Source organism: Eleutherodactylus coqui, chromosome 12, assembly GCF_035609145.1.
Source record: "Eleutherodactylus coqui strain aEleCoq1 chromosome 12, aEleCoq1.hap1, whole genome shotgun sequence".
NCBI classification, from domain to species: Eukaryota; Metazoa; Chordata; class Amphibia; order Anura; family Eleutherodactylidae; genus Eleutherodactylus; species Eleutherodactylus coqui.
In genome coordinates, this window is record NC_089848.1 from 868,170 (window position 1) to 886,657 (window position 18,488).

Consider the following 18,488-nt stretch of genomic DNA (forward strand, 5'->3'; position numbering starts at 1 on the left):
TGCAGTTGCACTGCTTCCCGTTACATGGTCTAGTATCCTCCTGCAGCTCTTCTAGTAGGTGTACCTACCCGCAGCTGCACTGCTTCTCGTCACATGGTCTAGTATTCTCCTGCACCTCTTCTAGTAGGTGTACCTACCCGCAGCTGCACTGCTTCTCGTCACATGGTCTAGTATCCTCCTGCACTACAGGGATCACACTGCATGCACCTCTTCTAGTAGGTGTACCTACCCGCAGCTGCACTGCTTCTCATCACATGGTCTAGTATTCTCCTGCACCTCTTCTAGTAGGTGTACCTACCCGCAGCTGCACTGCTTCTCGTCACATGGTCTAGTATCTGCCTGCACCTCTTCTAGTAGGTGTACCTACCCGCAGCTGCACTGCTTCTCGTCACATGGTCTAGTATCCTCCTGCACTACAGGGATCACACTGCATGCACCTCTTCTAGTAGGTGTACCTACCCACAGCTGCACTGCTTCTCGTCACATGGTCTAGTATCGTCCTGCACCTCTTCTAGTAGGTGTACCTACCCACAGCTGCACTGCTTCTCGTTACATGGTCTAGTATTCTCCTGCATCTCTTCTAGTAGGTGTACCTACCCGCAGCTGCACTGCTTCTCGTCACATGGTCTAGTATCTGCCTGCACCTCTTCTAGTAGGTGTACCTACCCGAAGCTGCACTGCTTCTCGTCACATGGTCTAGTATCCTCCTGCACCTCTTCTAGTAGGTGTACCTACCCGCAGTTGCACTGCTTCTCGTTACATGGTCTAGTATCCTCCTGCACCTCTTCTAGTAGGTGTACCTACCCGCAGCTGCACTGCGTATCGTCACATGGTCTAGTATCCTCCTGCACCTCTTCTAGTAGGTGTACCTACCCGCAGTTGCACTGCTTCTCGTTACATGGTCTAGTATCTGCCTGCACCTCTTCTAGTAGGTGTACCTATCTGCAGCTGCACTGCTTCTCGTCACATGGTCTAGTATCCTCCTGCACCTCTTCTAGTAGGTGTACCTACCCGCAGCTGCACTGCTTCTCGTCACATGGTCTAGTATCCTCCTGCACCTCTTCTAGTAGGTGTACCTACCTGCAGCTGCACTGCGTATCGTCACATGGTCTAGTATCCTCCTGCACCTCTTCTAGTAGGTGTACCTACCCGCAGTTGCACGGCTTCTCGTTACATGGTCTAGTATCCTCCTGCACCTCTTCTAGTAGGTGTACCTACCCGCAGCTGCACTGCTTCTCGTCACATGGTCTAGTATCTTCCTGCACCTCTTCTAGTAGGTGTACCTACCCGCAGCTGCACTGCGTATCGTCACTGGGTCTAGTATCCTCCTGCACCTCTTCTAGTAGGTGTACCTACCCGCAGCTGCACTGCTTCTTGTCACATGGTCTAGTATCTGCCTGCACCTCTTCTAGTAGGTGTACCTACCCGCAGTTGCACTGCTTCTCGTTACATGGTCTAGTATCCTCCTGCACCTCTTCTAGTAGGTGTACCTACCTGCAGTTGCACTGCTTCTCATCACACGGTCTAGTATCCTCCTGCACTACAGGGATCACACTGCATGCATCTCTTCTAGTAGGTGTACCTACCCGCAGCTGCACTGCTTCTCATCACATGGTCTAGTATTCTCCTGCACCTCTTCTAGTAGGTGTACCTACCCGCAGCTGCACTGCTTCTCATCACATGGTCTAGTATCCTCCTGCACCTCTTCTAGTAGGTGTACCTACCCGCAGCTGCACTGCTTCTCGTCACATGGTCTAGTATCTGCCTGCACCTCTTCTAGTAGGTGTACCTACCCGCAGCTGCACTGCTTCTCGTCACATGGTCTAGTATTCTCCTGCACCTCTTCTAGTAGGTGTACCTACCCGCAGTTGCACTGCTTCTCGTTACATGGTCTAGTATCCTCCTGCACCTCTTCTAGTAGGTGTACCTACCCGCAGCTGCACTGCTTCTCATCACATGGTCTAGTATTCTCCTGCACCTCTTCTAGTAGGTGTACCTACCCGCAGCTGCACTGCTTCTCATCACATGGTCTAGTATCCTCCTGCACCTCTTCTAGTAGGTGTACCTACCTGCAGTTGCACTGCTTCTCGTTACATGGTCTAGTATCCTCCTGCACCTCTTCTAGTAGGTGTACCTACCTGCAGTTGCACTGCTTCCCGTTACATGGTCTAGTATCCTCCTGCACCTCTTCTAGTAGGTGTACCTACCCGCAGCTGCACTGCTTCTCGTCACACGGTCTAGTATTCTCCTGCACCTCTTCTAGTAGGTGTACCTACCCGCAGCTGCACTGCTTCTCGTCACATGGTCTAGTATTCTCCTGCACCTCTTCTAGTAGGTGTACCTACCCGCAGCTGCACTGCTTCTCGTCACATGGTCTAGTATCCTCCTGCACTACAGGGATCACACTGCATGCACCTCTTCTAGTAGGTGTACCTACCCGCAGCTGCACTGCTTCTCATCACATGGTCTAGTATTCTCCTGCACCTCTTCTAGTAGGTGTACCTACCCGCAGCTGCACTGCTTCTCGTCACATGGTCTAGTATCTGCCTGCACCTCTTCTAGTAGGTGTACCTACCCGCAGCTGCACTGCTTCTCGTCACATGGTCTAGTATCCTCCTGCACTACAGGGATCACACTGCATGCACCTCTTCTAGTAGGTGTACCTACCCACAGCTGCACTGCTTCTCGTCACATGGTCTAGTATCGTCCTGCACCTCTTCTAGTAGGTGTACCTACCCGCAGCTGCACTGCTTCTCGTCACATGGTCTAGTCTCCTCCTGCACTGCAGGGATCACACTGCATGCACCTCTTTACGGCCCTACTTTATACCTTTTGTAGGCGTTGTATACGCCGGCGCTGTTAGCTCTGGCCGTGCAGCAGTGACTTCTGCGCTGTAGTGTGTTTATATTACGTTTTTAATGGTCATTTAGCATATTTAGTAAATGTTCATGAAGACCCCATACCAATGTGTGCGGTTAGAGGCGCCTGTTTTAGTGTTTGCATTATACATGTAGCTAACCTGTGGTTTTCCCTGTTAACTCTTTGCTTTCTGTAACGCTTTGTAGCTGAACACCTTTTAAGGCATTTGAGCACAAAAACGTATCAGCCAAAAGTATGGAAAGATACAGACTTAATTCTTCATACATTTCGTATCGACTGTAGTGTAAAAATAAAAAGTGCGTAAGTCAAGCGTGTTTTATTGTGGGACCGAACAGCGGACTGTTTATGGTGCTCTAGATAAAGGAGGGTCAGACGTGGTGAGAGTCAGCGCATGCAGTCTGTGTGTCCGTCACTTAATGCGTCCATTAAAGCAAACGAGAGATATCCAAAGGAAGCAGGAATCTTCTTGGGGCCGGCGGGGCATTAATAGTACCGGCTTCGGTTGCTAGGGGGATGTGTTCCCCTTCTGAGGCGCTACGCCAGCCAATCGTGTTAAGGAATGTTGCATTTGGCGCTGGTGATTTTTCTTTCTCAACAATTTCTTCAGTTTTTTGCCTTTTTTGTATTGAATGATTGATATGAATGTGCAGCTTCCTATTCCACTGGTCAAAGCACTCCTAAAAAAAGGTTGCACTGAGCGATAATGGGCAAAACCGGAGGGTGAGGCGAGGGGGTCATGCCACTTTTCATCAAAAACTGTTTACCACTCAGCACCGGGAAGAAGCAGTCACATCGGCATGACCCCCTCGCCTCTCCCACTTCAAACAATCTTGCTACCTGCACCTTTTTTTTTACAAATGCTTTGAACCGTGGAGAAGGAAACAAGATTTCCCCAAGAAGATGGGCGGGCGCAGACAGTCACGAGTGATGCCCCTCCAGAAGGAGACTGTTTCTTTTGGATATATGCTTGACATTTGGCTAAGACGTCTTCTAGGCAGAGTGGTTGTTGTGTGCACATGCGGGCGCGCCATTGATGCCCCCGCTAGCTCATGGCTCCCGCGCAGCCAGTTACACAGGTAGATTCATTGTGACAATCATTCTGTAGCATTCAGCCTTCAACATAATGAATGGGAAAGACTGAACGTTTATTGGTTAAACCGAAGGAGAAGTGAAGGAGCCAACGATGATTTCTGTGCCAGCGTTAAATGTGCGACAAGCGAGAAACATACGATTCTTCTTTGCCAATTAGTCGTTGGCTCGTGTTTAGACCAAATGATTAGCGTTTACTTGTTCTCCTTTGAACAATACCCGTTCCGTTGAAAAATGTTGAAAAATGTAAGACTATGCACATGGGCAGGAGGAACGGATGTCACCAATACTCACTTAATGGGGTAGCACTAGGGAAAAGTGATATGGAAAAGGACCTGGGGGTATTAGTGGATAGTAGACTAAACTGGAGTAACCAATGCCAGTCAGCTGCTGCAAAGGCAAATAAAGTCTTGGGGTGCATTAAAAGAGGTATAGGGGCGAAGGACGAGAACATTATCCTTCCACTATATAAGGCACTTGTCAGGCCTCACATGGAATACTGCGTACAGTTCTGGTCACCGGGGCTCAGGAAAGATGTCACAGTGCTTGAGGGGGTTCAAAGAAGGGCAACTAAACTAATACCTGGAATGACGGGACTGGAATACCCAGAGCGGCTATCCAAATTGGGACTATTTACTCTAGAAAAAAGAAGGTTAAGAGGCGACCAAATAACCATGTATAAGTACCGTATATACCGGCGTATAAGACGACCCCCCAACTGTCACCTTATACGCCGGTATACAGTGGAGAAAAAAAAATAAATTCATTACTCACCTCCCACGGCGTTCTGTCGCGCTCCGGCAGGCTGTCGCTCGCTCCTCGTCCGCGGCGCAGCATAGCTTTCTGAATGCGGGGCTTGAAATCCCCGCTTCCAGAAAGCTAATACACACGCCGGCAGCCATGACATCATTGAATGGCTGTGATTGGCTAAAGCACACGTGGCTTCAGCCAATCACACTATTCAATGACATCATTGAATGGGTGTGATTGCTAACACGTGCGCCTTCAGCCAATCACAGCCATTCAATGATGTCATTGAATAGTGTGATTGGCTGAAGCCACGTGTGCTTTAGCCAATCACAGCTATTCAATGCTGTCATGGCTGCCGGCGTGTGTATTAGCTTTCTGGAAGCGGGGATTTCAAGCCCCGCATTCAGAAAGCTATGCTGCGCCGGGGACGAGGAGCGAGCGACAGCCTGCCGGAGCGAGCGACATCCTGCCGGAGCGCGACAGAACGCCGTGGGAGGTGAGTAATAAATTTTTTTTTTTTACACTTTTTTTTTTTTTGTATTACCGGCGCATAAGACGACCCCCGACTGCAGAGCAGATTTTTTTGGGTTCAAAAGTCGTCTTATACGCCGGTATATACGGTACATGAGGGGACAATACAAGGATCTCTCCCAGGATCTGTTTACACCCAGGACCACGACGGTAACAAGAGGGCATCCGCTACGATTAGAGGAAAGTAGGTTTCATCACCAACATAGAAGGGGATTCTTTACTGTAAGAGCAGTGAGACTGTGGAACTCTCTGCCTGAGGAAGTGGTGATGGCAAAATCCATAGAGGAGTTTAAAAGGGGACTTGATGTCTTTCTGGAGAGGAAGGATATTACAGGATATAAATATTAGGTTAAGTGTCAATCCGGGTATACAGGCAGGTAGGAACTATTAGGGGTTGGTCCAGGGAACAGTCTGATTGCCATTAGGGAGTCGGGAAGGAATTTTTCCCCCAAAAGGGCTAATTGGCTTCTGGCCTTGGGGTTTTTTGCCTTCCTCTGGATCAACACAGGAGGATAGACAGGCTGCACTAGATGGACATTGTCTTCATTCAGCCTTACATACTATGTTACTATGTTACTATGTCTTAAAGCACCCTAAAACGTGTTGGTGAGATTTCCATAAAGCCTTCTTGCAGTTTCTAATATGTTACGATTGAAAGTAGGAACTTAGTTTATTTGTTAAGACAATGTTTTCCCTTTTGTAGGAAGAGCAAGGAATCTCCTGCGAGATATTGGATGATGACTATCTTAAATGCAGCGTGGGATTTCCGTTCATGCGGTCGCGCTCTAAGGTAAGCGGTCAGATTGCAATGCCCGATGCTGTTTTATACTTTCTTGTAGTTTGCTATCACTAGCGCTATTCCAGAATTCTTAAGTAAATGTGACCTTCCTGGTACTGAGTGGAGTTAAAGGGCAGATGCCGCCCGTCTGCAGACATGTTATGGAGCTCAGCAGATTGATACATAGTTTGGTGGGAAACATGATTATAACTTGTATGTTACTCGGCTCTACAACATGACGTCCCCTTAAGCTGTCGTTACTAATCCCTGCCCACATCACATTTTAGGAGGGCTTCTATTGGTACTATGGAGCATTGTGAAGACCCCGACCAGCGCTTACTCACATTCAGTAGCAAAGATTTCCATCCCATTCTGGAGTTTTGTTGTAGTGCCACATCACCAGCATTACATGGATGGCTACCTCCAATACAGCAACTATCCATTTTCCAGAGCTATGCTACTATGCAGTTAGGACAGAGCGAGTGTCATACTCAGGGCCACCAGCAGGCAAATGAGTCCAAAGAGGGCCCTACCCTCATATACTATTCTTTGGCTGGTATCTGGTAGTCATTGTATTGGACCTCCACAAGGACCCTGTTAGTAATGTGCTCCTATCTGTAGCTTTCAGAAATAAAGCCTTCATTTATAGTAAATAACATTTGCACAAGCCCCAATTTAGGGCATTTCACACCGGCAGAATTAGCCCACAGGAGGCGAAACGCGGCAGACTCCACACCATAATCCGCACGGCTCCATGAGATGAGCCGGAAAACTGAAAGTTGTAGGCGAGAGGCAGACATGACAGGGTTAACAGGGAGTGAAAGGGTTAAGAGAAGAAGAGAACTCTGGGTAGAGAAAGGGAGGGTTAGTGGGGGAGTAAAAAGAGCGGCAAGGAAGGTGGGGGGGGAGTCAGTTTTTAAAGAAAATTAGCAGTTGGAGCAGAGCCGTGGAAGTGTCCCACCCGCCCGCCCTTGGGTAAAAAAGGGGGGGTGGGGGGTGTATCGTCATGGCAGCAGGAGGGGTCCCTTGGAGTCAGCTAAACGGGGTAGAAGGGGGGTAGCAGGGAGCTGGATAGCTTCCCTTCCCTCTCCGTGAATTGTTTGGTTAGGACTGTCGCCTCGGGGAGCCGCAGGGCGGTGCCTTGCAGTGGTTATGGGAGGGGTTGGCCAGGTTATGGCTAGCCGGCCTCGGGGTCAGGATGAGGCGACCTGAGGCGAGTGAGTGGCGGGCCCCCATGTCTGTCGACTCGCGGCGGGGGCAGTTGGTAGGGAAATAGTGTCGCCCGAGTCTGAAATGCAACGGGTGACAGGCACAACTATTTCCCATTTTTTCTGGTGAGGCGACAGTCAGGTGGTAGGGCTCCATGGGATCCCTCCCAGGGTTATCGCGGGAGCGATGAGCTAGCGGTATGTTTTAATAAATGTGGCTGCTGTGGCCATAAGTTAATCCAACTTTTGGTGTTGCGTTGTCTTTTAAGGTATTGGGGAAAAGGAAAGGGGAGGTATGTCACAGTAGGCAGCGACTCCGTAGACCCTCGTCATGGACTTTGATGCGGAATTCAAGATGGATTACTGTTCGTGACAATCCCGCATCAAAATCCACACAAGACTTGCCGGTTTTGGTGCAGAATTCACAGCATTGGATTAAGGTGCGGATTTGGGTGCATAATGCAGAATAATTCCTCCCGTATGAAAGGTCCCCATGTCTTCTGTTTCCTCATTCTGCAGGGATCCACTAAATATGTGGCATGGATGCAACAGACCCATTTGTATGTTGGGGGGGTGAATACCGTAATCCTAAACTGAAAAGGAATAGATAGCACCCACCACCCCACCACAAATGTTCACTAAAAGTAGGCAGTGACCCAACATGGACTAAGAAGAGCCAATTGTTACCATGCGGCTGTTGCTGGTCCTCCCGGGGCGGTGGTGTGCGTCCCCCCGGCTTGATGTCCGGCTGCCGGGGGTGCGGGTGCCTGGCCGGAGTTCGCGGTGTGGTGCTGATGTGAGTGCGGCTGCCGTGCACGAGCCCCCTTTTATTATGTCTGCTGGGAGTTCGCTGTCTCCCTCTCTCTGCCCCTGGGCGGAGGCTTTTATTTAAATGTCAGGCAGATACTGGCAATCCTTGCCAGTTATTGGTTTCCCTCAGTGTGCTAGCTAGTCTGCCTCTGTTGGTCTTCTGCTTCTGTCATCTTGTCTGCTATACTTTGCTATTGTCCGCCTGGTTTTCCCATCTGCCTCAGTTCTGCTTAGTATTGTTCATGTTGGTTATTCACATCTGCCTTTTCTGTTGGTATTCTACCCTTTCCATCCAGGTACGCCAGCGTTCCTTTTTCGGTCCCTACTGAGTAGGGACCGCCGCCCAGTTGCCCGCCTGGGTTAGCCAGGAGTGGAGGGAAGTAGGCAGGGACATGGGGTGTGGGTGAGATCTAGGGCACTCGGGCTGGCGTATCACGGGTAGTATACCGTAACACCAATATTTAGTATGGGGCACAGAAACTATCAATGTCAGCGCTGGTCCAGGCCACAAACGCTTAACGATAGGGATGTTATCAGTATATTCTTGATTCTCATGCCGATGTGTACAAGATGGTCAACAGGAACCCTGAGCCCTTCTAGCTAATCGCCATCGCTGTAGTAATGGTCATTATTGTTGACTCGTCCTGTAATGACCGTCACATAAAGACTCCATGCTATGGACTATATTGCTTACAGACGACGATCCTCTTGTGCTCCTCTTACTAAATATGTGACAGGTTAATTATTTCTGCACATTGAAATTAAATGACTTCTTAATAGAGAGAGGGACAGATTTATTAAAGGGGTTGTCGAGCTTTGAACTATTATTGACCTATCCTGAGGAAAAACATCGTTAGTTCAAACCTAAACAACCTCTACAATGTATTTATGTCAGTTTTCTGGCAAGAATGTGAAAAAAAAAAATAAGGCGTTCCGGCTGCTCACCATATTTATGGATCTGTGTGTCACCTATTCCAACGTGTATGAGTGCATTAGAAAAATAGGTGGGACTTAAAAACTTTTCTGCCACTTTCCTAATTGGACTAGTCGGACCGATCACTGGTGCTTGATAAAGTATACATGAAGCACGCGGGAGAGTGCTTAGAATTGTGTTATCATTCTGTGGTTTTGTATATGATAAATCTACTTTGTGTAAGACTTGACCTTGTCCGGCAGTTCTACAATTCATACTAACGGCCCAAGCCCGTATAGTTTAGGTATGCCTGCACAGAATGTTCCCCGGGATAAACCCTTTAACTAAAAATAGCACATAAATAGGGATGGGATACATTGTGATTATTTATATTTGCTCATGGCCCTCCCAGCCGCTTACAGGGTGATCAGTGATTAATCAAACACATAGAAAATGACCTTTCATAATTAGCCAGAGAAGCTGAGAAGTCATTATTTGTGACATTTCCTAACGGGGTTCATATGGAGTTCTGCACTTGTACTTTACTTCATTATTTCATGCTTTGGGTTCCGTTTAAAAGTGATACTTAAAGAATGTTTTCGAAGAGGTTGTGTTATCTGTGAATTTCACAATGTACCCAGGAATCACGCCTCAAGATAATGTGGGACAGACTTTAATGGGTTAAAGCAATGTAACTGCCAGAAAGTCATCAAACCTTTGATGTATTAGTTATTATGTTCACATTTTTTAGTCCTTTCTTGTCACTTTTCCACCGAGTCATGACAGAACTGCGTAGTGTGCTGGACTTTACGATCCAGTTCAATAAAACACAGATACCTGACTCTCCCCTTTCAAGTCACTGTGGAAAACCTCTAATAGATCATGATGGGTAATAACAAATCTGTCATGTCAGTGCTGGGTCCTGTAAAAAGATAAAGACCTGGCCCCATTGTGAACAGAGCCCTACTGCCAGCGCTCGAACCCACAACCTCTTGTGTCCCAGGTGGTAGCTCTCTCCACTAGGCTAAGCCAGCACTCGGGAAGTTCCCTTGCGGAAACCTAGCTTTGTTGCACAAAACTAAAGCCGTCCTGGATTGCCTCATTCCAAAAAATTTGAAGGAAGTACAGCGCCTAGTGGGTTTCGCGAGTTTCTACAGAAAATTTATCAAGGAGTTCTCAAAAGTCACAAAGAAGGCACATACATTTTCCTGGTCCTCAGGGGCACAAACTGCTTTTGAGAAACTAAAGACTCATATAGGTGTGAGGTAGATTCTCCTCAGTATATACACATATAGGTGAGGTAGATTCTCCTCAGTATATACACATAGGGGTGAGGTAGATTCTCCTCAGTATATACACATATAGGTGAGGTAGATTCTCCTCAGTATATACACATATAGGTGAGGTAGATTCTCCTCAGTATATACACATAGAGGTGAGGTAGATTCTCCTCACTATATACACATAGGGGTGAGGTAGATTCTCCTCAGTATATACACATAGAGGTGAGGTAGATTCTCCTCAGTATATACACATATAGGTGAGGTAGATTCTCCTCAGTATATACACATAGAGGTGAGGTAGGTTTTTCTCAGTATATACACATACAGGGGAGGTAGATTCTCCTCAGTATATACACATAGAGGTGAGGTAGATTCTCCTCAGTATATACACATAGGGATGAGGTAGATTCTCCTCAGTATATACACATAGAGGTCAGGTAGATTCTCCTCAGTATATACACATAGCTGGGCGGTAAATTCCCCTCAGTATATACACATAGAGGGGAGGTAGATTCTCCTCAGTATATACACATAGAGGTGAGGTAGGTTCTCCTCAGTATATACACATATAGGGGAGGTAGATTCTCCTTAGTATATACACATAGGGGTGAGGTAGGTTTTTCTCAGTATATACACACACAGGGGAGGTAGATTCTCCTCAGTATATACGCATAGAGGTGAGGTAGATTCTCCTTAGTATATACACATAGAGGTGAGGTAGGTTTTTCTCAGTATATACACATACAGGGGAGGTAGATTCTCCTCAGTATATACACATAGAGGTGAGGTAGATTCTCCTCAGTATATACACATAGCTGGGAGGTAGATTCTCCTCAGTATATACACATAGAGGTGAGGTAGATTCTCCTCAGTATATACACATAGCTGGGAGGTAGATTCTCCTCAGTATATACACATAGAGGGGAGGTAGATTCTCCTCAGTATATACACAGAGAGGTGAGGTAGATTCTCCTCAGTATATACACATAGAGGTGAGGTAGATTCCCCTCAGTATATACACATAGCTGGGAGGTAGATTCCCCTCAGTATATACACATAGAGGGGAGGTAGATTCTCCTCAGTATATACACATAGAGGTTAGGTAGATTCTCCTCAGTATATACACACAGAGGTGAGGTAGATTCTCCTCAGTATATACACACAGAGGTGAGGTAGATTCTCCTCAGTATATACACATAGTGGTGAGGTAGGTTCTCCTCAGTATATACACATAGAGGTGAGGTAGATTCTCCTCAGTATATACACAGAGAGGTGAGGTAGATTCTCCTCAGTATATACACATAGAGGGGAGGTAGATTCTCTTTAGTATATACACATAGAGGTGAGGTAGGTTTTTCTCAGTATATACACATACAGGGGAGGTAGATTCTCCTCAGTATATACACATAGAGGGGAGGTAGAGTCTCCTTAGTATATACACATAGAGGTGAGGTAGATTATTCTCAGTATATACACATAGTGGTGAGGTAGATTCTCCTCAGTATATACACATAGAGGTGAGGTAGATTCTCCTCAGTATATACACGTAGAGGTGAGGTAGATTCTCCTCAGTATATACACATAGAGGGGAGATAGATTCTCCTCAGTATATACACATAGAGGTGAGGTAGATTCTCCTCAGTATATACACGTAGAGGTGAGGTAGATTCTCCTCAGTATATACACAGAGAGGTGAGGTAGATTCTCCTTAGTATATACACATAGAGGGAAGGTAGATTCTCCTTTGTATATACACATAGAGGTGAAGTAGATTATCCTCAGTATATACACATAGAGGTGAGGTAGATTCTCCTCAGTATATACACATACAGGTGAGGTAGATTCTCCTCAGTATATACACATAGAGGTGAGGTAGATTCTCCTCAGTAAATACACATAGAGGGGAGGTAGATTCTCCTTAGTATATACACAGAGGGGTCAGTTAGATTCTCTTCAGTATATACAAATAGAGGTGAGGTAGATTCTCCTCAGTATATACACATAGAGGTGAGGTAGATTTTCTTCAGTATATACACATAGAGGGGAGGTAGATTCTCTTCAGTATATACACAGAGAGGTGAGGTAGGTTTTTCTCAGTATATACACATACAGGGGAGGTAGATTCTCCTCAGTATATACGCATAGAGGTGAGGTAGATTCTCCTTAGTATATACACATAGAGGGAAGGTAGATTCTCCTTTGTATATACACATAGAGGTGAAGTAGATTATCCTCAGTATATACACATAGGGATGAGGTAGATTCTCCTCAGTATATACACATTGAGGTGAGGTAGATTCTCCTCAGTAAATACACATAGAGGTGAGGTAGATTCTCCTCAGTATATACACAGAGGGGTCAGTTAGATTCTCTTCAGTATATACAAATAGAGGTGAGGTAGATTCTCCTCCGTATATACACATAGAGGTGAGGTAGATTCTCCTCAGTATATACACATAGAGGGGAGGTAGATTCTCCTCAGTATATACACATAGAGGGGAGGTAGATTCTCCTCAGTATATACACATAGAGGGGAGGTAGATTCTCCTCAGTATATACACATAGAGGAGAGGTAGATTCTCCTCAGTATATACACATAGAGGTGAGGTAGATTCTCCTCAGTATATACACATAGAGGTGAGGTAGATTCTCCTCAGTATATACACATAGTGGTGAACTAGATTCTCCTCAGTATATACACATAAAGGTGAGGTAGATTCTTCTCACTATATACACATAGAGGTGAGGTAGATTCTCCTCAGTATATACACATAGAGGTGAGGTAGATTCTCCTCAGTATATACACATAGAGGTGAGGTAGATTCTCCTCAGTATATACACATAGTGGTGAGGTAGATTCTCCTCAGTATATACACACAGAGGTGAGGTAGATTCTCCTCACTATATACACATAAAGGTGAGGTAGCTTCTCCTCAGTATATACACACAGAGGTCAGTTAGATTCTCCTCAGTATATACAAATAGAGGTGAGGTAGATTCTCCTCAGTATATACACATAGAGGGGAGGTAGATTCTCCTCAGTATATACACATAGAGGGGAGGTAGATTCTCCTCAGTATATACACATAGAGGGGAGGTAGATTCTCCTCAGTATATACACATAGAGGAGAGGTAGATTCTCCTCAGTATATACACATAGAGGTGAGGTAGATTCTCCTCAGTATATACACATAGAGGTGAGGTAGATTCTCCTCAGTATATACACATAGTGGTGAACTAGATTCTCCTCAGTATATACACATAAAGGTGAGGTAGATTCTTCTCACTATATACACATAGAGGTGAGGTAGATTCTCCTCAGTATATACACATAGAGGTGAGGTAGATTCTCCTCAGTATATACACATAGAGGTGAGGTAGATTCTCCTCAGTATATACACATAGTGGTGAGGTAGATTCTCCTCAGTATATACACACAGAGGTGAGGTAGATTCTCCTCACTATATACACATAAAGGTGAGGTAGCTTCTCCTCAGTATATACACACAGAGGTCAGTTAGATTCTCCTCAGTATATACAAATAGAGGTGAGGTAGATTCTCCTCAGTATATACACATAGAGGGAAGGTAGATTCTCCTCAGTATATACACATAGAGGCGAGGTAGAGTCTCCTCAGTGTATACACATAGAGGTGAGGTAGATTCCCCTCAGTATATACACACATAATGGTGAGGTAGGTTCTCCTCAGTATATACACATAGAGGTGAGGTAGATTCTCCTCAGTATATACACATAGAGCGGAGGTAGATTCTCCACAGTATATACACATAGAGGTGAGGTAGATTCTCCTCAGTATATAGACATAGAGGTGAGGTAGATTCTCCTCAGTATATACACATAGAGGGGAGGTAGATTCTCCTCAGTATATACACATAGAGGTGAGGTAGATTCTCCTCAGTATATACACATAGAGGTGAGGTAGATTCTCCTCAGTATATACACATAGAGGTGAGGTAGATTCTCCTCAGTATATACACAGAGAGGTGAGGTAGATTCTCCCCAGTATATACACACAGAGGTGAGGTAGATTCTCCTCAGTATATACACATAGAGGTGAGGTAGATTATCCTCCGTATATACACACAGTGGTGAGGTAGATTCTCCTCAGTATATACACGTAGAGGTGAGGTAGATTATCCTCCGTATATACACAGAGAGGTGAGGTAGATTCTCCTCAGTATATACACACAGAGGTGAGGTAGGTTCTCCTCAGTATATACACATAGAGGGGAGGTAGATTCTCCTCAGTATATACACAGAGAGGTGAGGTAGATTCTCCCCAGTATATACACACAGAGGTGAGGTAGATTCTCCTCAGTATATACACATAGAGGTGAGGTAGATTATCCTCCGTATATACACACAGTGGTGAGGTAGATTCTCCTCAGTATATACACATAGAGGTGAGGTAGATTCTCCTCAGTATATACACAGAGAGGTGAGGTAGATTCTCCCCAGTATATACACACAGAGGTGAGGTAGATTCTCCTCAGTATATACACATAGAGGTGAGGTAGATTATCCTCCGTATATACACACAGTGGTGAGGTAGATTCTCCTCAGTATATACACGTAGAGGTGAGGTAGATTATCCTCCGTATATACACAGAGAGGTGAGGTAGATTCTCCTCAGTATATACACACAGAGGTGAGGTAGGTTCTCCTCAGTATATACACATAGAGGGGAGGTAGATTCTCCTCAGTATATACACATAGAGGTGAGATAGATTCTCCTCAGTATATACACACATAGAGGGGAGGTAGATTCTCCTCAGTATATACACATAGAGGGGAGGTAGATTCTCCTCAGTATATACACATAGGGATAAGGTAGATTCTCCTCAGTATATACACACAGAGATCAGTTAGATTCTCTCTTAGTATATACAAATCTCACATATAGGGTTAGCTAGTGGCCTAGTTACGTGGTCAGGTTTGCCCTTCTCAGGGCGGGTTATCTGTGTATAGGCAGGTCCCTGTCTTTCTGGACAGTTTTTCCTTGTGTCTGTTTCCTTTATTGTTTCCCACTGTTCTCTGTGCAGTTGCGTGAGTGTTTCAGGGTTACGGATCCAGCGCGTCCTGATAAATAGACCGCAGGAGCTGTAGTCATCAGGTTATTACAGTGCACCTTGCAAATATACCCAAAGTATTGCTTTTTATTATCAAACTTTATTAAACTATTTTGTGCATGCCAGGCAGTTATAAAAAGCTGCAGCCAACATACAGATGAAGACGACCCGCGCGCACAGCGTTCTCCGAGACATTTATGTATAGCAGCACGTATTGGGTCATGCAGCTTTATGTGAAGGGCTTTGTCTTGTTACTGGCTACCAACCTGACGCTTTCAGTTTTGGCTTATAATTCTTTTCAGGAAAATCTATTCAGCAAGCCCCATTCTGCCATTGACCTTCTCACGTGTACATGCGGTTACCGATTGTGTAAAATCAATAAAAACCTATTGAAGACGAAATATTGGATCATGCAAACAGAGGAAAGCCTCAGCAGTGCTGTGACAACGTGTGGTGTATTTCCAGAGGAGGGCCCCCTGCAGACAGCAGAATTCCTGCAGCGGGATGCGAGCCGGGCCCCTGCAGTACACACCGTGGCTTAGCTCCTCCCAGCGTCTTCTCCGCTCTGCTCTGTGCCGGCTGCCGCCCAGCCGGCACATGTGCAGAGCAGAGCTGGCGCGACAGCCGTGACGTTTCTGTGCAGGCTCCTGCGAGGCTCACACAGAAATAAGACATCCCGCGATTTGTTTACCGCGCAAGTTTTCACGAGGTCAAATCGCGGCTGTCTGCATAGGATTGATTATCTAATGCAATCCTATGGCAGCGGGCACGGGCGGAAATTGTGTGGGAAATCATGCCGCAGTATTTCTGCCCGTGTGCAGGAGGCCTAATAAATGATAGAACTAGTTACATTTATGGAGTAATATCTGCATGTGCTGCCATTCTCATTATTGCAAAAGGGACCCTAAAATACCTGCATGGAAAAAAACAACCAATTAAAAGGCTACAAAAATGAGAAGGAAAACAAGGGGGAAAGAAAAAAGGAGGTGGTAAGAGGAGGGGAAAGCCTGAAATCGGTGCCTTGGCCAAAATCAGATCCAAAGCAGCACATGGCCCACTACCCCTGCTCCATCTAGCACAAGGCCAACAGCAGGCGTCACTGAGTTAGAACACCCTATGAGACTATGATAGACTATGAGACAGATGAGATAAGTGTATTATTCCCCCATGTATGTAACATTGTCCCAGGTGCACCCCAGCACTCTATGTAGGTCAGTAGGGACGCAATACCACCATGCAAGTGCTTCATAACATTTCTCCTGCGCAGAACACATCGTTGGTCGTTTGAGTTAAAAGGAAACCTTTTGCCAATCCGCAGCTGGGTGTGAAGCTCATTTCCCAGGCCTTGGTAAAGGCCAGTTGTGATGGAGAAGAGGAGTCCCATATAAGGCCACTACAGATAATGGGCGACATAAGGAGGTTCATCCTTAATAAGACGTTTTCTAGAGGAATTTTATTCTGGAGGAGCCCACAGAGGTTCCTAAGAGAGGAGAGATAGGAGAACCATGATGCAGCATTTTTTGGACAGGAATATCAGACCTTCGTCAGGAAAGGAGTCTCTCTTGTGCCCAGAAGAGTTTGTGCCCAAAATAGTGCCATCTTGTTTATCCCAGATCAAGAAAGAATTAACTCCAACAGCAGATGGAAAATCAGGGTTTTTCAAAAACCATTGAGATGGGGCCCGGTATACGTAAAAATGTATGTTAACAATGCCCCCCAGAAGGCGAGGACATTTTGAGGTAGAAATGGAATATGTAAACAATTCCACTGGGTTTTGTGGATCCATGGCAGTGATTTAAGTGCCAAGGCAGACATTTCTCCTTCTAGCTGTTCCCATTGCTTTGCATAAACTGACCTGTACCAATCTGGGACTCCCATAAGGACTGCTACCTAATAATATTGCTTATGATATGGTCAGAGAGTAGGACCGTATCCTGTAATGTGCGTTTGGATCCATTTTCCCCTTTGGGGGACAATCATTCCCTTCCTGAACTGCAGTTTCTTCCATGTACCACATGATGGAGGGGTTTTGGTATTCACTATATAAGTCAGGTGTGTACAGGAAATATGTTCCGTTCAGCATATTACCACATTCCTGTCACTTATTGTATTTTCAATTCGGCTGTGTGCTCTAAACACAATTTCCTGGGGCCTCTGTATTGCTAATGATTATCCAATTCCATATTAATTCTACTACTTAAGCTGATCTCATGCATTACAAATGTCAAGGTACATTTCAGGATCTGTAGATAATAGTGTAGCGTTTGTGGCGCTGGGGTTGGAGCTGCGGGTGTAGTAGCTGCAGGTCTGGTGAATGGTCAAGGAAAGCCAGAGGTCAGTATCAGGAGGTCTTGTGCCGCAGTACAAATACAAGAGGTGGGTAGCGTTGTCGGGAAGAAAACCAGAGGGCGGTATCAGGAGGTCTTGTTGAAATAGCAGAGCAGTTGGCTGGAGTGAAGCATGATCAAGGCTGTGGAGCACAATAATCATGAGCTGGTGCAGTGGCAGGGTCAGGCTATTATATTATGAGTTTAATTAGGGACAGAGGCTGGGTCAGGACAGGGGCTGGGTTTACAGGATCTGGCAACAAGAAAAAGAGTCGTGCAGTGGAACTGTCCAAGGGCTCGATGGCTCAGCAGGGAGAGCTACTGACTGGAGCGTGGGAGGTCCCAGGTTCAATCCCTGACAAATAGGACGTTTTCTATTATGTTCCTATTATTTACAGATCCTGAAATATAACCTATTAGCATTGGGTAACCACCAGGACTCCAACCTTACAAAATTGAATATGCCCCGTCAATCCTTCACTTCCTCTTAAAATGTTGGTTCTTACGCACCGGAAAGTTGAAGCTAAATTTCCCAAATTTTAGGAGTTTTTGGTTCCTTTTTTCCACAGAAGCTGTGTGATGGTATATTATGATCCCAAAACTTCCCCTGTCAGGTAAGGGTACCTTTACTTGGGACGACTGCCCAACAGCCGTCCCTCAAACTGATGCCCGACTATCACCACTGTGCTTTACATAGGAGTGAAAGTCTTTCAAGTGAATGTAGGCGGAATGGCCGGCTGGCCGGGGATGGTTCCAGTCCGCTCGCCTCCATTCACAGTAAACAGGAGTCACTCAAACATTGAGCTGCTCCTGTTCACACGGCCCCACG

At 45.8% G+C, this 18,488-nt stretch overlaps 1 protein-coding gene across 1 annotated transcript in view; it reads left to right on the plus strand.

Moving 5' to 3' along the window:
- Positions 1-18,488, plus strand: part of ITGA9 (integrin subunit alpha 9) — a 508,591-nt gene that overhangs the window by 370,516 nt on the left and 119,587 nt on the right. Inside the window, 1 exon segment of the mRNA XM_066585284.1 lies at positions 5,954-6,040. Within this exon segment, the coding sequence (XP_066441381.1) occupies positions 5,954-6,040 (87 nt within the window).